The sequence below is a fragment of the Muntiacus reevesi genome, chromosome 2 (genome assembly GCF_963930625.1).
Source record: "Muntiacus reevesi chromosome 2, mMunRee1.1, whole genome shotgun sequence".
NCBI classification, from domain to species: domain Eukaryota; kingdom Metazoa; phylum Chordata; class Mammalia; order Artiodactyla; family Cervidae; genus Muntiacus; species Muntiacus reevesi.
In genome coordinates, this window is record NC_089250.1 from 172,985,796 (window position 1) to 173,009,685 (window position 23,890).

Sequence of the window (23,890 nt, forward strand, 5' to 3'; positions counted from 1 at the left end):
AGAACTGCCAGATTGTTGCCCAAAGTGGTTGCACTATTTTACCATTCTGACTGCAAAGTATGAGTGTTCCAGTTTCATTTTTATAACTTCTATTTCTTTGCTGGAATTTTTTTCATTTATCTAAAAAGAATTTGGAACTTATAATAGAAGCATCTTTATGATGACTGTTTGAAAGTCCTCATCAGATAATTTTGACGAGTATTGGCAGCTGATTGTCTTTTATCATCAGATGTGGTTTCCCTGGTTCATCTCATGGTGAGTGATTTTCAGTTGTACCCCAGGCATGTTGGTTGTGATGTCAGACACTCTCGATTCTGTTTAAATCTTCTATTTCAGCAGGTGGCCATTCTGTTTGGACTCAGTGTGTAGGTTCCAGTCTTCTTTTGTGGCCTCAGTTCCAATGATAGTTTACGCCTCAGAGCCCTTGTAAAGCTGTCATGGCCTGTCTTGTTCTTCTGTGCTCTGGGACTCCTACTGTGTCCCTGCTGGTCCCCATAATGTCTGGGGTCACTGTGTCACCACCCATGATGGGGAGCTGAAGCCTGGGTGGAGGGCAGGGCTTGGCTGCTGCTGTGGCTGTGAGCCCGTTGGACCACCTGCCTGTCTGCGGGGTCTGAGTGCAGCTACCCTGTCAGCATTTTCAGCAGAGGAGGAAACAGGAAGGCCGGGCCCCCCGCTCGGTCTGGTGATGCTTGGGGCCGCCAGCCATTGGCTGCTCTGCCCACAGATGGAGACGGAGCCACTGATATGCCCTGGAAAGGCCCTTGTGGCAGCGCTGGTCCTGAGGGGCCGCTGATGGCTCTGCTTCTATGTGTCGCCCTGGACTGTGATCCCCGCGTTTGCACAGGCGGAGCCACGGAGCTGGCTTGCAGCTGCAGGGCCATGAAGGTGGCTCTCTGGGTCTTGGGACTTGGCATCTTCCTCCTCAGGACCAGGGCCGCCCCCACTGGTAAGAGTTTCCTTCCTCCGCCCATGGAACCTTCTGGAGGCTCTGCTCCACAGAAGCTGAGGCCCTGGGGTATGACGGTCCCCTGTTGCCTGCTGTCTGCTGGGGTCTTGCTCAGCCCAAGTGGGGCCACGTCCTAGGGCAGAAGACATGTGGGGCTCCTGAGTGCAGACACCCAGAGACGCTGGTCCTCGCGCTGACTGAGCAGGTTCCACCCGCGGTGAGCCAGAGCCCCCGGCCCCGCCACTCGGAGTCTAGGATGCAGGGCTGGCCAGAGTCCAGACGGAGTGAGGGACATGGCTGGCATCTGGCCCCCGTGACCCAGACAGACAGGGGATGCTGATGGGTTCTTCAGGGAGCTGCCCCATCTCCTTCCCTTGGGGTAGGCAGGTGGTGGGTGGGTGTAGGCAAGCTGGGGGCACCCAACTGTGATGGTGAGTGTGGTTTGGTGCTGGGCCACGGAGGAGAGCCAGTCCCGGAGAGACACCACATCAGGGTGGGGGGTGGGGGCTGCTGGGTCCAGAAGCCAAGAGCTAGGTCATGGCAGGAGCTGTGGACGGGTGTCCTGCCGGGAGAGAGCACAGAGAGGCTGGGTGAGAGTGTGCCGTGTGGTCTGCGAGTGGGTCTGCGCGAAGAGTGGTGGAGAGTGAATGCCGAGTACAGGCAGGGATGCGTGTGAGAGAAGGCTGGGCAGCTGTGTGTGGATGCACGTGAGTGTGTCTTGGGGCTGGGGAGGGGGTGAGGGTGGCCCTGTGCGGTGCCCTGGGAGCTGATGGGAGGAAAGGTCACTGGGGAGGTTGATCCAGGGTCCAGCAGGAGGTGACAGAAAGCCAGACAGAGGGACACGCTGGGTGGGGTGGGGTCTGGGTGATGCTGGAGCGCGTGAAGGGTGGGGGGCTGGGTTCTGAAGCACAGTGAGGTTGGCTGGCGGGAGGGTGCTGGCTTGTGTTAAAAAGGCGCACACACTGTGCACATGTATGTTCAGAGGAGAAGGGGTGGGTGTGAGGGGCTTTGGGAGCGGGTGGGAGCGGTGGATGAAGGCCTGGAGGGTGGTGGGAGGAGTGTGCCTTCTGTACTGAAGGCCGGGGGTCTCCCCCTCTCTCCTGCTCCATGAGTCCGGGACAGGCCCTGGAGGTGGTCTGGCCCAAGCTGGGCATACTTTTCCCTGTGGAGGCTATCTGACCCCCCTGCATCAGCCCAGGGCTCGGTGGGATGATGGAGAATCCAGGGGCCAAGATGAGGGGCTTCCGGGGCTGTGGTGTGGTGAGGAGGACGGTCCAGGGTCCGAGACAAGGGGGGCTGTGCAGGAAAGACCGGTGTGCAGGGGCCTAGTGAGGAGTGCAACCCTGCTCCCGGTAGGACTGGAAGGTCAGGGGGCAGCTTGGTCAGGAGACTCCAAGGTCAGGAGACTCTTGGAGACTCAGGAGACAGCCCCCAGGAAAGTGAGCTGGGGGACAGGGAGTGGGCAGTCAGAGATGTGGGGTGGGGGTGAGCAGGAAGATGAGGGGCTGCGGGGCTGCTGGGAAATGACCTTCGGCTGGAGGCTGGGATGGGTGATGAGAGGAGCCTGCCATGCCAGGCAAAGGACAGGGGACTTCCATGCCTCGGGCCTGCGGTCACCCAGGATGTGGGGGCTCCAGCGGGCCAAGGAGGGCACTCAGGGCCCTTGCCCCACCACCTGTCTGGACGGCTCTGCGGTGCGGGACTTGGCTTTGCACGGAGGCCTTGGAGTCAGGCCTTGGCAAGGGCCCCAGGCACTGTCATCACCACTACCGACTCTCTGCTGTTGTCGGCCCTCACTGGCCCGTTCCATCTGCAGGTGGACCTGATGACCTGCGGTTGGCCTACCGGCCCAGTCCATGCGACGGGGTGGTGCTGGTCTGGCATGAAGGGGCCTGGGGACATGTGTGCAACTGGGAGTGGACGCTGAAGGAGGCGTCTGTGGTCTGCAGGCAGCTGGGCTGCGGCCGGGCCGTGGGCGCCCCCAAGTACGTCCCGCTGCCCAGAGAGGCGGTGCGGCCCTGGCTCCACAACGTGTCCTGCAGGGGAGACGAGGCCTCCCTCTGGAGGTGCAGCCTGGGGGCCTGGACGAAGACCGAGTGCCCCTACGAGTGGGTGGTGGTGGCTCTGTGTTCCAGTAAGTCGTGGGCTGGGGTGTGGGGGGACGAGGGGTCCCAGGGCTCTCGGCGGGAGCCCCCAGAGCTATCTGAGACAGGCCGGCTCTCAGCTCTCCCTTCTTCCTGTGTCAGCAGGCCTCTGTGTTTTGCTTAAGAAATCCCTTCTTTACAAGGCAGCGTCAGTGTTCTGGGTGCTGGGGATGCAGCCATGAGTAAACAGTACGAAATTGGCTGCACAAAGCCTGCTGTCCAGGGAGAGACTGAGGGAGAATGCACAAGCAGGCAGAAGCGCAGTGAGGGGGTGGACATGCAGGCAGGGGTGGGGGCGACACTTGAGGGGGCCCCACGGACTGTCCCTGGAGGTCTGTCTGGAGGGTCTAGGGCTGTGTCTGGCACTTCACGTCCTGTCTGAGCTGACCCACAGGGTGGTTTGTGGGGCCTGGAGCAAAGCAAGAAGGCAGGTGTCTGTTGAAAAATCAACGAGGGTGTCCAGAGATTGCTGAGCCAGGAGGGCCTCTGAGCAGCCCCGTGCTGACCCCTCAGGGAGGCACAGGGCTGGTCTGGCCCAGGCCGGGCCCTGCTGGGGATGGCTGTCGTCGAGGCCTGAGGTCAGCAGAGCCTTCACTGTGCGCGACGTCCTTTATGCTTCGCAGGTGGCACTTTCCGGGAGGTGGGGCTGGTGAAGGGCGGGAGCCCCTGTGCGGGGCTCCCTGAGATCAGGAATGTGAACGGGGTGGATCGTCTCTGTGGCCTGCACCGGGAGGAGGCCACGGTGTTCTGCCGGGAGTTGGGGTGTGGCCCTGCCCTGCAGGCCCCCCGCCAAGATGGCAGCGTCACCGGGAAGTACATGACTTGTGTGGGCAATGAGCTGACCATCCGAAATTGCAGACTGAACAACAAGTTCCGCAGTGGCTGCGACTTCCAGCGAGATGCCCAGGTGGTCTGCTCAGGTGAGGTGGACCCTCCACCCTGGCGTGGGATGGGGTGGGGACAGCAGGGAGCTGGCCATGGGCTGGCCATCCCTCCATGCTCCGAGTGGGCTGCAGCAGAGTGCGCCCTGGGAGTGCCTCCCGCTGGCCCAGTCCTGTCTGAGGCCTGGGGTACCAACGTGGGGGAGATGGCCCCTGTGCAGCCCACCTGTTGTGGCGGAGGCGAGAGCAGGCCGGGGAAGGTGAGTGAAGGCAGACAGGAAAGTCTCCTTGAGAACAGACTCTGTAGCTCTCCCTCGCTTTGGACAGAGACCTAGAGGTGAGGGCACAGGATGGAGCCGGGGGCATGTACAGCCGGTGCCTCGGGAGTGCAGGGCGGCCCAGGAGAGGTGCGGGCGGAAGCCGAGGGCGGGTGCAGTCCCGGCTGCGTGCTGCGTCTGTGCTGCATTGACTGTGACCATTGTGGGTCTCACACAAGTCAGGGTCAGTAGTGGGAACAATCTGGTCTCTTAGATCCTGGTACATTCTGGGCGGAAATGAGGTAAAGTGTCCAGTCTCCTTGGTGCCCTCGGGGGCTTGCCCTCAGGGGGCCATTACCTAGTCTCTGAGACAAGGAGGGTCTTGATGCCACTGCCCCGGGCAGGCAGAGATTGTGCAGCGTCTGTTCTGATGGGGCGGAGGGTCTCTGGCCATCGGTTCTCCCAGTGCTCAGCAGGCTCTGCTGCAGGCGGATGATCGCCTCTGGCAGGACTGCTCAGGGTCCACAAGGGGGCTCAGGGCTGAGCTCTGAGCTGAGAAGCCCTGTACATGTCAGAACTGTCTCCTCCTCCAGGACACATGGAGGCCCGGCTGGTGGGTGGCGAGCACTCCTGTGCGGGGCGCCTGGAGGTGAGGCGGGGCCTGACCTGGGGCACCGTCTGTGATGCTGACCTGGACCTGGCCACTGCCCACGTGGTGTGCCGGGAGCTGCAGTGCGGCACGGCCGTGTCCACACCCAAGGGCGCCCACTTCGGCCAGGGCTCGGGGGTCGTGTGGACCGAGGCCTTCCGCTGTGCGGGCAATGAGTCCCTGCTGTTCCACTGCCCTCGGGGCCCGGGGCACCAGTGTGGGCACGGCCAGGATGCGGGACTCAGGTGCTCAGGTGAGGCCACGAGCGGGGCTCCCAGGCTGGGCCCTGCCCGCTCCCTGCCAGCCTCCCTCTCGGGGTGCAGCTGGCCCAGCTCCAAGGGGCCTCCTTCCAGGAGGTGAGCCCATCCCCTTGAGGAAGTGCTGCTTCTGCGGGTTGCGGGCAGGCTCTGGGGACAGAGGGATGTGACCCCAAGGCCGGCACGGAGCCCTGCACACATGTATCCGCTGGGTATTGCCGCTGAGGCTGGTGGGGAGCTGGCAGGGAAGGGGACCCGGGAGCCCCATCCTGGGTGTGAACGGAAGAAAGAGCCGGGAGCGGGGCCCGTCTGGGGAGCGACGCCGACACCCCCTCCCCCTGCAGAGTTCCGGCTGGTCAACGGCAGCAGCGCCTGCGAGGGGCGCGTGGAGCTCCAGGTCCAGGGGGCCTGGGCGCCCCTCTGTGCCGCCCACTGGGACCTGGCAGACGCCACGGTCCTCTGCCACCAGCTCGACTGTGGGAACGCGGTGGCCACGCCCCCAGGGGGCCACTTTGGGGGCGGGGCCTCCGCCCTCTGGCCTGACCAGGTGCACTGTGCGGGGACAGAGTCCCACCTGTGGGGCTGCCCCGTGCGCACCCTGGGGGCGCCCGCCTGTGGCCCGGGCCGTGCAGCCGCCGCCGTCTGCTCAGGTGGGTCAGCGCGAGCGCGGCCGGAGGGCAGGCCGGGAGCGGACAGGGCTGCGCTGGGAGGCGGCGTCCTCGGCCCGGGGCAGGTCGGGGGCACCCGCCGGCCCCCGCCGCCCTGCAGTGTCCCCCTCCCCCCGGCCCCGCCCCCAGGTCTCCCCGACGCGCTGCGGCTGAGGGACGGCCAGAGCCGCTGCGACGGCCGCGTGGAGGTGTCCCTGGATGGGGTGTGGGGCCGCGTCCTGGACGAGGCCTGGGACCTGCGCGGCGCAGCCGTCGTCTGCAGGCAGCTGGGCTGCGGCGCGGCGGAGCGAGCCTACGAGGCGGCGGCGCCCGCGCGCGGGACGGTGCCCCTGGGGCTCAGCCGCGTGCGCTGTGCAGGCACCGAGCCCCGCCTGACGCGGTGCAGCGTGTCCGCAGCCGAGCTGGTGTCCGCGGGGGCGTCGCGGGACGCGGGCGTCGTGTGCTCCGGTGAGTGCAGGCCCAGCCCCCAGGCCCGCCTCCCGGGGCCCCCGCGCCCTGACTTGGCCTCTCCGTCCGCAGGGAGCCTCCAGGTGCGCCTGGCCGCGGGGCCGGGCCGCTGTGCGGGGCGCGTGGAGCTGCTCCACGCGGGCGAGTGGGGCACCGTGTGTGACGACGGCTGGGACCTGCGGGACGCCCAGGTGGTCTGCCGGCAGCTGGGCTGCGGGCACGCGCTCAGCGCCCCGGGGGCCGCACACTTCGGGGCCGGGGCCGGGCGCATCTGGATGGAGGAGCTAGCCTGTGAGGGCCACGAGGCCGCGCTGTGGCGGTGCCCGTCGGGGGGCTGGGGCCGACACGACTGCGGCCACAAGGAGGACGCCGGTGTCCTCTGCTCAGGTGGGTGCTGAGACCCAAGTGCCCTCCCAGGGCCGCTGGGTCTCCAGGGGTCTCGCGGTGTTCGTGCGTAACGTAATGGCCAGTGCTTTTCTGGGATTGCACTGAAACGTCCAGGGCTGTTCTCCTGCCGGTTTGAAGAACTCTGCACTTGACTCCTCAGTGCCCTCCTGCTGCATGATGCTGCGCGACTGACGCCCCCTTCTTTGCCCTGTGGGCGCCCAGGGGTGGGGGTAGAGTGGGAGGCGCCCTGCGGTGGGCAGAGTGAACTCGCCTTGCTCCTGCTCTTGGAGTAGCACTGGGGGCCTTTCTCCGCAGCTGCTGGAAGCCCATCTCACATTTGGACTTGGGGCTTCCCTGTCTTGGATTCTTGATTTTGATTCACATTTCAGTGTGCAGGACGGCTTCTTTCCAGAGTATTGTTGAGGCATGGTAGGAAGATTGCTTGCTTTTAGCTCATACATCTCTGAGGCTTCTTCTGTGCATCTTGTCTGGATGGGATTATTCTCAATGGTGGGATTTTGTCACATGCTGGAGGCATCTGTGCTTCCTTCCTCCTCCGGGGTCTCTGGGAAACCCTTTGAGAGGGGGTGGGCATCCCCGCGTGGGCTCTTGGCCTCTTCTGATGGATTTTGGTTCCTATTTTTGCTTTAGGAACGTTTTCTGCAACTTTCTTGGATGCCTTAGATGACTGCTTCTACTTAAGCCATTGCATTTCTTTTCAAGTAGCAGGCCCCTTGTTCTGACTCCCCCAACCTTGTCACTCATCTGGTGGGGGTGGGGCCTCTGCTCCTTCCTCTTGCTTCCTGGGAGAGGGTCTCTAGGTGCTGTCCACTTCACACTTTGCTCTGCTGGCACCTCTGGTCTTTCTGTCCTTGGATGTACATTTAACTTCCACTGTTTTCAGCTTGAAGCCCTTCCTTCCTCCGTGCTCTGGGCTCCTCAGGCAGCTGCTGGTGCTCGCTGGTGGACAGGCCTCTGTAGGGGACCTGGCTGTTGGCAGGGGAGGGGACTCTGCTGTCCCGATTAGCTTGGCAGCAGCGGGGTTCCGAGGGGAGATCAGAGGCAGGCAGGCGCTATGAGACCCAGGCGTTGAGCAGGAACCGGTCACTCTCGCCCCGTGCATTTGGTTGGTGGAAGGTCAGAGGTCAGCCCAGATCCAGAGCTGAGGGTAGACTCGGTGAGGGGGCAGGGACAGGCGGGGATCTGAGTGGCCGCTTTTACTCTATCACAGATGCAATTCCTGCCATTTATTTTCTAAGCTTATTTTACTTAGTTACGATCCTGTCAGATGCAATTCATGTCTCAATTCTTCAGTTTATGCCCAGGTATGTATTTTTGATGTATTGCGGGCCCTTTTGACTTATTTGTAGAGGGTTGTGTCCTACTCCACTGTGTGGTCATGTTATAGTCGGCTTAACACACTCCTTGTTCCTGGACTTTCACCACTCCAGGGTAACAAGGCACTACTTGGGTGCTGACCAGCCAGGACCAGTGACAGACTCGGAGATCGGGCTAATTCCTTTTTTGTTGTTGAATTTTTACAGTCACTGCTAAATTGATCATGTTGCTTAAAAGCGTTATTCTGTATCTGAGTGACTTCCAGGGACAGATTTCTACAGTCAGTTGAGTTACTAGGGATCGCATGCAGCATTGGAGCTGGGGCTTAAGTTGGCTCCCTGTGGGCCGCTGCTCCCGTCTTGGGTGGGGATGGGCGGGGATGTGGGTGGTGTGAGCTGGATGCCGGACGCCCTCGCTTGGCTCGGGTCTTGGTGCTGGGGTCCCCTGGTTTCGGCCTCCTCCTCCAGAGCCCCTGACCCGAGGGGCTTGTCTTCCAGAGTCAGTGGCCCTGAGGCTGCGCGGTGGCGCCGGGCCCTGTGCCGGGTGGTTGGACGTGTTCCATAATGGAACGTGGGGGGCCGTGTGCAGTAACGCCCTGAAGGACGCCTCCTTGTCCATCATCTGCCAGCAGCTGGGCTGCGGGGAGCAGGGCTGGCTGGAGAACAGGCCGGGGCACAGCAGCCTGGGCATCTCCTGGGTGGACAACATCCAGTGCCGCCGGCTTTGGAACTCCACACTGTGGCAGTGCCCCTCAGCCCCCTGGCACCCGCACTCTTGCGCCCGTGGAGAGGAAGTCTGGATCACCTGTGCAGGTAGGCCCTGCCCCCTGCTGCCAGTGGGCAGACTCTGGGGGCCCTCGAGGCAGCTTCAGTGTCCTGACAGGTCATCCGCAGGGGCTGCCATTCACTGATGGCTGGGGGTGGTGGGGTCTCTGGGCTCCACAGGTTCCGTTTTGAGGCTTCTCTGAGCATTTATACTGGGTTAACCGCTATTTGAATCCAACAGGATCATCAGGGACAACGACGCAGGATTCCGGGGAGGCCCTCAATTGCTCCTCGATGGGCAGCTGCCCAGGTACCCCCCCAGTGCCCCTCCCCCCCCAATCCTCTCCCCATCCGGGTCCTGCCCCGTGGTGACCACAGACCCCTCTTGCAGGGGAGGGCGAGCTGCGTGTGCGCGGGGGTGAGGACCGCTGCTCGGGCCGCGTGGAGCTCTGGCACGCGGGCTCCTGGGGCACCGTGTGTGATGACTCCTGGGACCTGGCGGACGCCGAGGTCGTGTGCCGGCAGCTGGGGTGCGGCCAGGCTGTGGGCGCCCTGGCGGGGGCAGCCTTCGGACCAGGCTCTGGGCCCGTGTGGCTGGATGAGGTGGGGTGCCGGGGCAGCGAGGCCTCCCTTTGGGGCTGCCTGGCGGAGCCGTGGGGCCGCGGAGACTGCGGGCACAAGGAGGACGCGGGCGTGCGCTGTGCGGGTGAGTGGTCCAGGCGGGGCTCCGTCCCTGCCCTCCATGGGGTGAGGGGTCCAGGCGGGGCTCTGTCTGCCCCTCCATGGGGTGAGGGGTCCAGGCGGGGCTCTGTCTGCCCCTCCATGGGGTGAGGGGTCCAGGCGGGGCTCCGTCCGTGCCCTCCATGGGGTGAGGGGTCCAGGCGGGGCTCTGTCTGCCCCTCCATGGGGTGAGGGGTCCAGGAGGGGCTCTGTCTGCCCCTCCATGGGGTGAGGGGTCCAGGCAGGGCTCCGTCCGTGCCCTCCATGGGGTGAGGGGTCCAGGCGGGGCTCTGTCTGCCCCTCTATGGGGTGAGGGGTCCAGGCGGGGCTCCGTCCGTGCCCTCCATGGGGTGAGGGGTCCAGGTGGGGCTCTGTCTGCCCCTCTATGGGGTGAGGGGTCCAGGCGGGGCTCTGTCTGCCCCTCCATGGGGTGAGGGGTCCAGGCGGGGCTCTGTCTGCCCCTCTATGGGGTGAGGGGTCCAGGCGGGGCTCTGTCTGCCCCTCTATGGGGTGAGGGGTCCAGGCGGGGCTCTGTCTGCCCCTCCATGGGGTGAGGGGTCCAGGTGGGGCTCTGTCTGCCCCTCTATGGGGTGAGGGGTCCAGGCGGGGCTCTGTCTGCCCCTCCATGGGGTGAGGGGTCCAGGCGGGGCTCTGTCTGCCCCTCTATGGGGTGAGGGGTCCTGGCGAGGCTCTGTCCATGCCCTCCATGGGGTGAGCGATCCAGGTGGGGCTCTGTTTGCTCCTCCATGGGTTGGGTGGGTAGGTGAGGCCTTCCTAGGGCCTGGGGATGGGGCGCCCGGTGGGTTCCTTTGGCGCCACCTCGGCCCTGGTGCTGCAGAGTCCAGCCCTGAGGCTGCTCCGAGCTGGTCCCTTGGATGCTGGGGTGGAGGCTGTCTCCATGAGCTGTTTCAGCCTGAGGGGGCTGCGGTGCTGCTCTGGGGGATTGGCTGGCCACAGCCCAGGCTCCCACTTGGATCCCACCCACTTTTCCTGCAGGTGACAGAGAGGCCGTCACCCTACGTTCGGCATCAGGTAGGTGAGCGCTTCTTCAGGCCTCAGCTGTGGCCCTCCTGCTTCAACCCACCCGGAGGGGCCCTTCATGGAGCCTTGCCTCACTCAGAGGGGCCCTGTAGGGACTCTGCCCCACCCACAGGGGTCCTGGAGGAACTCTGCCCCACCCACAGGGGTCCTGGAGGGGCTCTGCCCCACCCACAGGGGTCCTGGAGGAGCTCTGCCCCACCCACAGGGGTCCTGGAGGGACTCTGCCCCACCCACAGGGGTCCTGGAGGGACTCTGCCCCACCCAGAGGGTTCCTGGAGGGACTCTGCCCCACCCAGAGGGGTCCTGGAGGGACTCTGCCCCACCCAGAGGGGTCCTGGAGGGACTCTGCCCCACCCACAGGGGTCCTGGAGGGACTCTGCCCCACCCAGAGGGGTCCTGGAGGGACTCTGCCCCACCCAGAGGGGTCCTGGAGGGACTCTGCCCCACCCTGGGGGGCTCTCCCCACCCTGAGAGGCCCTGTAGGGGCTCTGCCTCAGGTTCTGTGGACTCTCCCGCATCTACCTGCCTGCTGGGTGGAGGTCAGCATCCCAGGCTGGAGATGCTCGTCTCTGCAGGTGCCCTGGGCCCGGCAGGCAGAGAGCCCAGGGAGGGTCGGCCAGCCCCCGTCCTGCTGGGCATCTCCTCTGGGCCTTTCTCTTGCCGACTGCGGGGTTCGGTTCTGGTACCCTGTGTCCTCTCAGACACCGAGTCTGAGTCCAAAGCCGTCAGGACGCTAAGAGCTGCCCTCCTGGCCCCCTTCCTGGATTTGGTGCTGTGACCGCGGGGCCAGCTGGGACAGAAGCCCAAGGCCCACCTCTCCTCTGGCCCCGCCCCCCCCCCCCCCCCGGGGCTCTGGTGGTCCGGGCCGAGGGTCACAATGCCCCAGGAGCAGCAGGCACACGGGCGAGACCCCCCCTCTCCGTCTTCCCAGGCAGCCCTCTGGGCCTGGCGCCTGCCCTCGAGGCTGGGACTCTGCCCATGACCCTCGGCCTGGCCCTCGGCCCCCTGCTGCTCGTCATCTCCCTGGTCCTGGGGGCTCGCTGGTTCCGGGCCAGAGGCGCCTGCAGGGGTAGGTGGGCGTGGTGGGTGGGGTTGACCCTGGTCCCTGGGGGTGGGGAGGCTGGGGGGTGCTTTGAGACCCTAGCCCATGCAGCTTGTGTCTGTCCCTGCCGCTCCACCACAGCCTATGGCAACTTCCTGCCACGTAAATCCATGAGTTATTGGTGACTGGAGACGCTGGGCCCTGCCCCACTTCTGAGAGGGGCCAGACGGGGGAATCCACAGTCCCAGGGCTGCCTGGGTGGGACAGAGGCTCCGAGGGTATCTGGACCCCTGTGTCCTCCATGTAGCTGGGGACAGCTCCCACATGCTGTGCCTGGGAAGCGTGTGGCCGCTGCTGTCCGTGGGGACTGCGGCAGAGGAGCCCAGGGTCCAGAGGGCCCTGGGACGCGTGGCCACCCCGCAGGGGCCCCGTGGCGGGCTTAACTGCTGGGAGTGTCTCGGCTAAAGGGCTCTGGTGTGGCCCCTGCAGGTTCTGGAATGCTGGGGAGCCTGCCCTCAGAGGGTGTTTATGAGGAGATTGGAGCTGCGCCCGCCGGGGAGAAAGACGGGGCTGCTGGAGCGTCCGGGGCCGCGGCGCCGGAGGAGGAGTATGACGACGCGGCGGCGCCCGAGCCCGAGCCCGAGCCCGAGGAGGGCGGCGCGGGGGAGGGCGGCGCGGAGGAGGACGCGCCCCCGAGCCCCGCGGGTGTGCATCTCTGCGCCGCGGCGTCCATGGTGCTCTTCCTGCTCTACTGCTGCTTCGCCCGCTCCGCTCCGGCCCACCCCTACATCTAAAGGCCGAGACCGCCTCCGTGTGTGCGTGACTCACTCCCGCCGCAGGCTTGGTGCTGGGGCACGTGCTTTCCCTCCAAGTCGTCCCTTAGACTAGAATCTTCTCAGGGATAGACTCGGAGTTTAGGGAGGGGCCTGGGCTTCTCTTCGGGTTTCTTCTCCAGCGGCAGCCGCTCGGGGGCTGAGCGCGCGGTGGGAGGAGCTGCGCCAGCAGCAGCCCCGTCCTTGTCTCGCCCTCTGGCCTCACGGTGAGCAGGAAGCCGGGGCCCAGGAGTCCTGGGTCTCTGAGGAGTTGCTGAGGGTCCCCAGCGGGTGTCTTTCTCTTTCAATGCAGGCGGGGCTCTTCATAGCCCGGGCCCCCTCACACCTCAGGCTGGGAAGGAAGACCCCAATGGCCTCTGCCCCGGGACGTGCTGACCATGAGCCGGCTGCAGGGAGCATCAGCGAGACCGGGGCAGGGGAGAGGCCAGTGTGCCTGGGGCTTTCATCCTCCTTGTTTCTTAAAGAGTTTTATTAAATGTCTCATCCATAATTCATCTCAGACATTCCTCAGATGCCCACCACAGCCTGGGGTCTGTTTCTGGCCCCCTCTCTGCCTCGCCCTGGTCTGGGCTGGGCCCTGAGGGTCTTTAGATGTCATGGACTCTTGTCCTCACGGGTCTCCTGAGTTGTGTGTGTGTGTGCGCGTGGTCCCTGATGAACCAGCTCCGGCCACCCCTCCTTTCATCTGCGGACGTGCTTGACCTGGCTCAGGTGTTGTGCCAGGGTCCCCAGTGTTCACGCATGTCCAGCCCTGATGCCCCCACCAAGCTCCTTGTGACCACAGCTCCCTGACGACACCCTCTTTGGGAAGCTAGTTGCCCTGTATCTTCTTCCTGTGTGGGTCTGGTATCAGTTTGCAAATGACCAGGCCCCCCTCCTCCATGTGTAGATCTTTCTGGACTCCCACCTCCTGTCTCAGCACCCTGGGAAAGACCAGGCTTACTTCTCCTGTGACCCCTCCCCTACAGGGTCTGTCCAGCACTGTGGTTGATTACCACCTACCTTCCATGTTTAACTTCAGGGTCTGGCCAGCCTGCAGTGACCACCACTGGCCCTGGACTCTTGGAGAATCTCTGTCTGCTGCCTCCCACCTCCCAGCCCTTCCCCTGTGCCCCACCCTTGACTGCAAGAGAGACGCTGCTGTGTTCTCAGGGACCACGCTGCTGGAGGACATGAACATGAAGTTCTCTCTTGGATGGGAGCCCTGATGAGGAAGATGATCAGGCTAATGTCCAGAGGGACTGGGCAGGGCCTCGGGCGCAGTGAGGAGGGCAAGTCACCAGGTCCCGGGGCAGCTCCTCACAGAGCTTTGGGGGACACACAGGGGTTTCCTGGGTGTCTGAGCCCACCTTGCACCCCTGTACACGTTCAAGGCCTGCCTGCTGGCCCAGAGTTGGCCAGCCTGGCTTACTGGTGTGCACTGGACATCTGGGGGGCCTGGGAGTGGGAGCAGGTGTGCAGGGGGAGAAGGTCCCTGGGTTGGAGGAAAGTGAGCTGGCAGGAAGTGGGGTGAGGCTCGAACAGAGTAAGGGTGCCAGCCCAGCAGTCAGAGAGGGTGGGGACTTCGGGAAGGATGCACCTGCCCTTCCCTGCATGCTTCTCCCTTCTCCTGCCCCCAGCATTCTGGTTACACTGCCTTCAGAGTGGAGTGTGAGCTCGTCCCCGTGGGCTCCCAGCCCTCTCAGTCCACCTGGGGGTGCTGATTAGGCACCTTGTGAGTAGAGCCCACTGGGGACCCCACTGAGGCTGCTGCTGGTCCGTGCACCCCTGAGGTCCGAGCTGGGGTGCGGCTCAGTGCGCGGTGCAGGCTGCGGTTTGGGAGGCGCTGGGGCTGCTGCACAGAGGGTCCTGGCTGACAGGCCCTTGACTTTTCTAGAAACCCCTTGTCTTCTCCACATTCATCTGACAATCCGGGCTGCTCTTTGTAAAATTGGTTCTCTGGCAGATCTTTTGGAAAGTAACCTTAATTGATCTTATTCTGCTTAGAACATAATGCACATTCAAAAACTCATGTAAGCAAGAGAGAAAATGAAAAACATGTATTCTATCACTCAGAAAAGACTGCCTCAGCATCCTGGCTCATATCCACTGAGAACTTTTCTTTTCGAAGATGCAAAGCCCTGAGCATGATGGCCAGCAGCGCGCGGCACCCGCTCCCTGTCCCCGTGCGTCTCCCACTAGAAAGCGCAGCCTGGCCCGCTGCGTGCTCAGTGGCTGCTAATGCTTCGTTCACTCTCCTGCTGTCACAGCTTTGGCCGCTTCCCAAGGACACCACCCTCTGAGAGTCATGTGTTTAAGGGGTTGGTTCATGACACGCCGGAGCATGGATTCATTCTGCAGTATACCTCTGTGTGTAGGCAGAAAGGCGTGCCTCCTACCGAGCCTGGCCCCTGGCTCCAGCCTGGCCTCCACGGGGTCCCAGCTCTGCAGGAAGCCAAGCCTGGGTCTCACCACAGGCAGCTCCACTTCACATGCCCGGCCGGCGGATGGGCTGGGGAGACGGGGTGGGGCTCATGGGCTGACTCAGACCGGCTCCCATCAGTGGGAGGCCACCTCCTGCACCCGAGGGCCGCAGGCTGGCCTGTGCTTGGGCGGCTTCAGGGGCAGAGGGGCCAGGCTGATGCTGTTCCCTCCGCGGCTGTGACCCTTCCTCCCGGAGAGGGTGCCCTGTGGGCCCTGGGCTGGGAGGATGCCCCGTGGGGGCCCACTAGGGGTGCTGGCTCAGCCTGGCCCGGCCACCTGAGGGGAAGTGACCACAGGCATGTCAAAGGCGGGGCCCCAACTCCAGAGATTCCACCGAACATAGTCCGTGAATGTTCATTTGTGTTAACCTTTTACTTTGTTAATGTCGTTGCCATCAAAATAAAGCATGAGAAAACTTGGCAAAGTTGAAATTAAGGGCACAAATTTGGAATGGAAGAGGAAATTAGATTTTTAAGTTTTGAAAATCCTGGACAAGAAACACCTTCCTGCCATCCACGAAGTTCCCATGTTCTTGTCTGGAAGGCCTAGCCATCGAGTCCCTGTCTCTGCTGCAGGGCGGGCCCCCAGCCAGGGCCTGGTGAGCGGGGACCCCTGGGCGGGAGGGCGGGAAGCATGGGTGTCTGCAGGTGGCCATGCCCCCACCTCCGTGGCCAAGGGAGAGGCCTCGCTCCCTGCTCCAGGGCGGGCGGTGCATGGGCCTTGCTCGGGGCTGCGAGCTGGGGCCGTGGGGCCGTGGGGCCACCAGGGCTGCCTGTGTGGATGCGTGAGCACTGCACGGCCCAGGTGGGACGCGACCCTCTCCCTGCCACACACCACGCCCACCTGAGACAGCCCCCAGGGTAGAAGCCCAGGAGCCCTGGACTGTGACCCTCCGCCCTCCCCTTGTTATGATGACCCTACACAGGGCACCTTCTTGAGCCGTGTGTCTTCTCCGAAGGCCAGGCAGCACTTCCCCAGCTGCTTTTCATGCCCCAGCCCTTTCAGGGTTCAGGGGACTCTCACCTTCACGACCATCTGCAGCGCGGCGCTCCACCCCCACCCCCAGGCCAACCCCACCGCCTGCCCCGTGGCTTAGGGAGGCTCGCCTCTGGCCCTCTCCGCTCTGGCGGGGAGCCCACCGAAGCTCTGGAAGCCAGAGGGCAAGGGGTGCGTTCCTGCCACGCTGCCGGGCACCTGGCTGCGTAGCTCGATGCACCTTCCGGCCGCCTCCGTCCCGGGGTCCTGGGAGGGAGGGAAGGGCCTTTCTGCCCCAGTGCCCTGATTCCTGCGTGCGGAGAGATGCCCTCATGGCGGCGTGGTTCAGGTGAGGAAGGCGGGCTTCTGTGCTGCTGTGTGCAATGGGACGCTGGCCACCCAGGGACTGAGCGATGGGCAGCCCTGTGCTGGGACCTCTGAGAGCCGTGGACGGGAGCACCTGTCTTAAAGGGTGGCTTGCACACAGTGGAGGCAGGTGTACTGCAGGAGGCTGGGGTGCCGCTCTGCGCTCCAGGCATCCAGACCCCGCCTCTTTGGGATCCCTGAGGACTGAGTGCCTAAGGTCATGAACTGTAAGGAAACAGAGTCCTGCATCTTCTGCCACAGGTTCAATCTGAACTTCCTGGACCTGTGCAAGCTGCCTACAGACTCCCAGTTGCTGTATTCAGGTAGGGAGTTTAGTTCAGTTACTCAGTCATGTCTGACTCTTTGCGACCCCATGGACTGCAGCATGCCAGGCCTCCCTGTCCATCGCCAACTCTTGGAGTTTACTCAAACTCATGTCCACTGAGTCAGTGATGCCATCCAACCACCTCATCTTCTGTCATCCCCTTCTCTTCCTGCCTTCAATCTTTCCCAGCATCAGGGTCTTTTCAAGTGAGTCAGTTCTTCGCATCAGGTGGCCAAAGTATTGGAGTTTCAGCTTCAGCACCAGTCTTTCCAATGAATATTCAGGATTGATTTCCTTTAGGGTGGACTGGTTGGATCTCCTTGCAGTGAGGAGGGACTCTCAAGAGTCCCTCTTGAGAGGGACTCTCAAGAGTCTTCTCCAACACTATAGTTCAAAAGCATCAATTCTTCAGTGCTCAGCTTTCTTTATAGCCCAATTCTCATATCCATACATGACTACTGGAAAACCCATAGCCTTGTTGGCAAAGTAATGTCTCTGCTTTTTAATATGCTATCTAGGTTGGTCATAACTTTTCTTCCAAGGAGTAAGCATCTTTTAATTTCATGGCTGCAGTCACCATCTGCAGTGATTTTGGAGCCCCCAAAAATAAAGTCAGCCACTGTTTCCCCATCTATTTGCCATGATGGGGAAGTGATGGGAACCATGGGTCCCCATGGGACCAGACGCCATGATCTTAGTTTTCTGAATGTTGAGCTTTAAGTCAACTTTTTCACTTTGCTTTTTCACTTTCATCAAGAGGCTCTTTAGTTCCTCTTCACTTTCTGCCATAAGGGTGGTGTCGTCTGCATATCTGAGGTTATTGATATTTCTCCCAGCAATCTTAATTCCAGCTTGTGCTTCTTCCAGCCCAGCGTTTCTCATGATGTACTCTGCATATATGTTAAATAAGCAGGGTGACAATATACAGCCTTGACGTACTCCTTTTCCTATTTGGAACCAGTCTATTGTCCATGTCTAGTTCTAACTGTTGCTTCCTAACCTGCATACAGGTTTCTCAAGAGGCAGTTCAGGTGGTCTGGTATTTCCATCTCTTGAATAATTTTCCATAGTTTGTGGTGATCTACACAGTCAAAGGTTTTGGCATAGTCAATAAAGCAGAAATAGATGATTTTCTGGAACTCTCTTGCTTTTATGATGATCCAACAGATGTTGGCAATTTGACCTCTGGTTCAAACAGTCTCATTAACATAGCTTAAGAGAACATTTGCATGAGTAAAACATACTGGTTTGTCAAGTTGGTTCTGAGTCTTAGGCAGAAACGACTTGAAGACAGAGCACATAGTTCATTGACATAGTTGAAGACAAACATTTCCATAAGAAAAATGTATTGGTTACCTCAAGGTTTGAGAAAAGTTAAGTTCAGGTGGAACCAGGTGTTGTTATGGCAACACAGAATTTTAAGAGAAACCTTTTTTTAAATTTGTATAGAGTAGAAGAAAAAAAAATCTAACACTGGTTTGTTTCCTCCTGCCACTTAAGAGACAGATTAAAAAATGTCTGACGCTTGCAGCCTATATCCTTGCTTTGGAGACTCCTGGTCTTCCTGCCTGTTACCCTCCCAACATCATTCAAGATGCTCCTATTCTTATTTTTCCTGTGCTTGATAAAATATTCTCAAAGAAATGTTAATATATTTCACTATGATTATATATTTTTCTTTTCCCTTATGTTTCTTCTGATTTTTGCTTTATGTATCGTTGTTGTTAAGGTACATAATGGTTTATGATGTCTATCTTCCTTGTGAATTTTATCTCTTATCATTAAAAATATTCATCTTTGTTTCATTTAAAATAAAGAAATAAATTTAAGAAAAAAGAAAAACACATCAAAGACAATTTAAAAGTTAAATAATAAAACTCTTAGGGAAAACATAGGAATAAACTTTCATGACCTTGACTTAATGGTTTCTTAGAAATGACACCCAAAGTATAAGCAACCAAGAAAAAAGGTGTATTGAGTTTCATCAAAATTAAAACCTTTTATGCATCAAAGGACAATATCAAGAAAGTGAAAAAAGCAAACTTTGGAATAGAAGAAAATATCTGAAAATTATATTCCTAATAAGAGTCAAGTGTCCAGAAAATGTAAAGAACTCTTAAAGCAAACACATCAGTGAAAAGATAACCCCATTCCAAGTTAGGTGGAAGATCTGAATAGACATTTCTCCAAAGAAGATGTGCCGGTGGGCAGCAAGAACATGAAAATATGCTCAGCGTCGTCAGCCAGAGAGGAATGCAAGACCCCAGGGAGACACCACTGCACACGCACTGGGGGACTGTCATAAAAGCACATCCAAATTGTTGCAGGAAAGAGGACCCCTTCCAGGGCCTGAAACTGGGCTCTCGGAAATAAATTGTCCGAGGAGACACATGTGCTGACAAAGCAAGAGATTTTATTGGAAAGGGAACCTGGGTGGAGAGCAGGAGGGTAAGGGAACACGGGAGAACTGCTCTGCCGTGTGGCTCCCAGTCTAGGGCTTTATGGTGATGGGATGAGTTTCCAGGTGGTCTTTGGCCAATCATTCTAATTCAGAGTCTTTCCTGGTGGCGCACGCATCGCTCAGCCAAGATGGATGCTAGCGAGAGGGATTCTGGGATGTGGACGGACACGCGGTGTCTCCTTTCGACCTTTCCCAAACTCTTCCGGTCTGTGGTGGCTTATTAGTTCCGTATTCCTTACCAGGATCTCCTGTCATAAAACAGCTCATGCAAATGGTTACTTATGGTGCCTGGCCAGGGTGGGTGGTTTCAATCAGCGTGCTTCCCCTAACAACTCCCCCCTGAGAGACTTCATACTCAAGATGCTTCTTGGGAATTGGGGCAGAGATCAGAGGTCTCTTTCTTCTGTAACTTCTTCCTGCTGTGCATAGGCATAGGCCTGCCTAGCAGAGCAGAAGTCTCTCTCTACGTGATCTAAGTTGGGGTGTTCCACATCTGAAACCAGCTTTTACCCTTGTAATAACAGCAATTTAGTTTGAAACTGTTGGCTCCTCTCAGAGATGAAATAGACAGGGGCCAAACAGGAGACCTAACAGGATGGTCATCACTGGTCCCCAGAAACAGGAGGCAACATTTGGGGTGAGGGCTGCAGGGTTTGTGACTTTTATTTTTTATTTTTTTTAATTGGCTGGTGGTGGAGCTGTGCCCCAGGAATCTTGTGTTTAGTCTGAAGTTACCATCCTCCACCTGGGTGGGGGCTCCAGTTCTGTAGAAGAACTCAAAGACATTGTTATGCATGTTTCTTTGAGTAGGAACGGGGACCCATCTCAAGGCTGTACCACCTTTTGATTGTTTCACCTCTGTTTCTGTTTCCCCTCCCCTCTCTGATTAGCAATTGCTTGAATCCACCCTTTTGAACTCAGGGAAGGTCAAGGAAACTGAATGAAGCCTATATCCTACAGATAAGAAATAGAGAACACACAGCAGATCTGTACTCCAGAGTCCCACAGAGTCCTGCTCCTGCTACTGCTAAGTCACGTCAGTCGTGTCCGACTCTGTGTGACTCCTAGACGGCAGCCCAACGGGCTCCTCTGTCCCTGGGATTCTCCAGGCAAGAATACTGGAGTGGGTTGCCATTTCCTTCTCCAATGCATCAAAGTAAAAAATGAAAGTGAAGTCGCTCAGTCATGTCCGACTCTTAGCGACCCCATGAACTGCAGCCTACTCTGTCCATAGGATTCTCCAGGCAAGAGTACTGGAGTGGGATGCCATTAGTTTTAATTTAGGGAACAGGGCAACTATGACTGTGATAACTTCCTGTCAAAATGGGGCAAAGGACTGCCTCAGCTTGGAGAATAGACACTGATTTGGAAGTATTCCTGAGTTCCAAGTCCTAGGTCTGAGCCTTGTATGATTAAAATCTCAATCCCTTGGTCTGCCATTTTGTTGTAACAGACCCAGTTAGTAGTAGCTGGAGGAGGGGTAACTGGAATTTTAATAGACAAAATAAGTCTCTTTCTTTTTAGACGAATAGGCCTGAAACCCAGTCTGGACCTGGTACTTCAGGGAGACTTTTAGCCAGGTAGCCAGTTGCCTAGTTTTATAAAAAGTAAGGTGTAAGTTACTAGCTTCCAGCAGACATCGTTTGGAGAATGGCGGCATCTAAGCCTGACACGACTCAGAAAACTCCAGTGTTTAGCAATACAAGGTCTGATCTGAAATTACACCCATAGTAACACCTGGTTATTTCCCAGGGTGTCTGAACCGTAGCTACTGTATTTTGACTTTTAATTGTAAAATATTCCTTAATAGCCAAAGCAGATGTCACCATTAATGATGTTAGTGTTTTTCTAGGTATGAGAAGATGCAAGAATTGGAACTCATAAAATCTTCTCCTGAAAAGATCTAACTATCTGAAGGCCTATTCTGCCAGCTTTTCTCAGAGCACAGAGTGCCTCATTCCTAATTTTCACCCTGAACTCCTTTCAGGGCCATTGAAAGTCAGCAGATGCAGTGGCCATGATTTAATATCTGTAGATGTAGATGGCAAGTGTCAATTTTTAGTTGTCAGAACCCCTTTTTGCTCATAAACTTGACCATGATTTTGAGGGGGCATTTCATGACCATTTTATCCCATGGTGCTGAGAATATCCATTCTCAGGTTTGGCAAAGATTTTGTTGACAGACCACTCAAAGTGCTGTTACTGCACTAGGCCATAAAACAGTATCCAAAATTCTCTGGACCACCTGTCTTACTAGCCTCTTGGTCCAGGAAAACATTCCTCTTGTTGCTTCTTCCCATATCTAGAGTTACACTGTTACCATCATCGATCTCATGTGGAACTATATATTATCCTATCAGGGGCCTCAGTCACACATTTGGCAATGTAGGAAACAGCAATTTCGAAAAACATGTGAAATACAAAGAACATAGCCAGCAGTATTAGTAAAGTCACCAGTAAGACTTAAGAGCTTCCATTAGATGTAGCCCAGTATATCCCAGGTCATCTGACTTAGTCTACTCTGTACGAATCTTTATCTCCTAGGGAAATTATATATTGGCACTGTCTATAAAGCACATAGCGCAGTTTTCTAGTATTGTTAGACTGATTATCCTTAGTATGATTTAATTGTTTCCAACATAGAGGAGACTAAACTTAAATTACCATAGCCTGGTGTTATCTATTTAAATCCATCCCATAATTGTGGGAGATTTTTCCTCCTTTGCTGAAACTTTGCTTATTGATTGAGCTTGAGTAATAGAAGAACGCTCAAATTTATGGCCAGAGTCAGAGCAGGCATTATTAATTGGCCTGGTGAGGGGATCCCATCTAGTAATATCACAGTGACCTGAGTATGACTATAATTTTATTTTTTAAGTAAATTTTCTCAGGGCCAACCAGTTAGAGCCTTGTAGTAGAGAAATTTACTAAGGTAACCCAGAACTAGACACAGGTAATTGGCCACAAACCCAACAATTGGATTGATTTCTAAAATTAGCATAGGATCAGGCCTATGATACAAAAGCATTTGATTTATATGCAAAGGTCTAAGAAGTCAAGAAAACATTATAAATGACCATATGAATCAGGTCCAGCATCTTGGGCAAGCTGTCTACCTCTGATGTCTTCATCTTTTCATCCTGGTATAGTGTAGTTTCTCCTGATAAAAAAGTCCTTCCATCCAAGTTGGAGACAGTCCCTTAAATTATGTCTTTTTCCAGTCCTGGTTGCAGGTCATGGGGCATCTGATCTTCATCCAAAGATAGAGTAGTGAGATAAGCTTCAGAAGCAAACTTAGGGTGTTCTTAAGAATTCAATTAAATTTTACATTAATATCACGTAACAGCAAAGAACTATCTAAGAAGTCTTACTACCTCCGTTGGCAGACCTCCATTAACAAACTGGGATTTAACATTTATTGAAACATCTTTTTCTCCCTAAAATTACCCTCAATTTTATCAAACATAACCAAATTCAGGCTAGCTTGTTTGCAAAATAGGTCTGTTCTCACTAATTTTGGTCTGATGATTTATATAACCATAATTGATCATAGACTTTTTATTTTGCTGAAACATTTATAGAATCTCAGACTGAAATTTTAAAATAAAACAGGGCTGGGAAACTCACACCAAAGGCTTATGACAGATTTTGCCTAAGAAATCTAGGTGAATTCTTCCCTCTTTAAGGTCTCAAAAATTCCTTGAGATTTTGTACCTTACCTGTTAGTGAGATAACCTTCCTAGCTCATTTGATAAACTTACTGGAAACCTAAGAGTTTCACATTTCTGAAGGAGTCAGACAGAAAATATAATTGTTTTGCTTATAACATATAATTTTACCAAATTATTTTCATAATTAGTTTGAGAGGAAGGTTTCCCTACTCCCGGAAAACGCAAGATTCAAACCTGTAATTTTTCAGGTAGAAACCATAAAAATTATAAGCATATTCGCTGGCCCACTCAGTCCTTTCTTAGCTTTTGTGAGGTCATCAGGTTTCTCATTAGAACACCAATGACATATCAAAATGTTAAAAACTCCATATAATTTCTAGGATATCTGTATTAATTTTACCATACATTATAACATGAGCAGATTTATTACTCATTTGATAATCTTTTTCATGTAATTTAACCAACCAAATAAACACAGTTTAATATCTCTCTTTGGGATGTTTCAGGGGCCCTCTGAAGTACCCCAAAGTTAGCTAGAGGTCAAAGGAACTTGAAAAGAATTTGATTTAGGAAGTTTTATCAAAAAGATCAATTAAAAGTGTTTAGAACATTTGGTCAGATTTAGTCAATGTTGATGGGTGTATCATTTAGCTTGTTAATGTGTCACAATGGGCGCAAACACCAAGGCTCAAGGTCTAGTGAAAGTCAGCTCAGCCATCTTGGACCTAATTGGCTCTAAGCAGTTTTCTTATGACTGTGTCATTCCTAACAAAATCCATTTATCTAACTAATTGTAATCCAATTTTAGAAAATCCTGATCATGTATAACTCTTTTTAGTATTTTTTCATACTTTTTTTTTTTTTTTTTTTACTGAAAGCACACTTTCTGCTTTCCTTTAGCAACCAAGAGCTAATTTTATATTAGCATTTTATAGATTGGTGAGCATAAATACCAGTGATAATTTCTAAAACCCTTACTTTCTTAAAAGCATTTTAGTATGGCATCAAACATTATTCATTTATACTCCCAAGTCTCTTTAGTTTCTCTGTAAAAGGAAACCAGTGTTTGGTAGTAAATGTTTCAAAATCTTATTTTATTTGGAAATGACCTAACTATTCAATAGACTTCCAACACTTAGCATACTTAGCAGAACCCTTAGAAATTCAAGTTATGCCAATCTGGAGAGACTACCTTAGACAGATATTCCTAAAGAATAATTATTCCTAATAGAGTTTATATAAAAGCTCATAT

The 23,890-nt window shown here is 56.3% G+C and overlaps 1 protein-coding gene across 1 annotated transcript; it reads left to right on the forward strand.

The window, feature by feature from the left end:
* Nucleotides 1-882: 882 nt before the first annotated feature.
* SCART1 (scavenger receptor family member expressed on T cells 1) lies at nt 883-12,338 on the forward strand. Its single transcript, XM_065919239.1, has 11 exons — nt 883-949; nt 2,766-3,083; nt 3,717-4,013; nt 4,825-5,133; nt 5,482-5,787; nt 5,935-6,252; nt 6,325-6,639; nt 8,475-8,789; nt 9,133-9,447; nt 11,434-11,571; nt 12,034-12,338. Exons 1-11 carry the CDS (start codon nt 883-885, stop codon nt 12,336-12,338), a joined length of 3,003 nt encoding a protein of 1,000 aa, XP_065775311.1.
* The last annotated feature ends 11,552 nt before the right edge of the window (nt 12,339-23,890 follow it).

Bases quoted from the DNA above. Each gene is read 5' to 3' on its own strand.
- SCART1 (XM_065919239.1), top strand. From the start codon at position 883: ATGAAGGTGGCTCTCTGGGTCTTGGGACTTGGCATCTTCCTCCTCAGG. The intron at 9,448-11,433 runs GTGAGTGGTCCA...CCGTCTTCCCAG, and splicing joins CGCGGGCGTGCGCTGTGCGG to GCAGCCCTCTGGGCCTGGCG. The intron at 11,572-12,033 runs GTAGGTGGGCGT...TGGCCCCTGCAG, and splicing joins GGCCAGAGGCGCCTGCAGGG to GTTCTGGAATGCTGGGGAGC.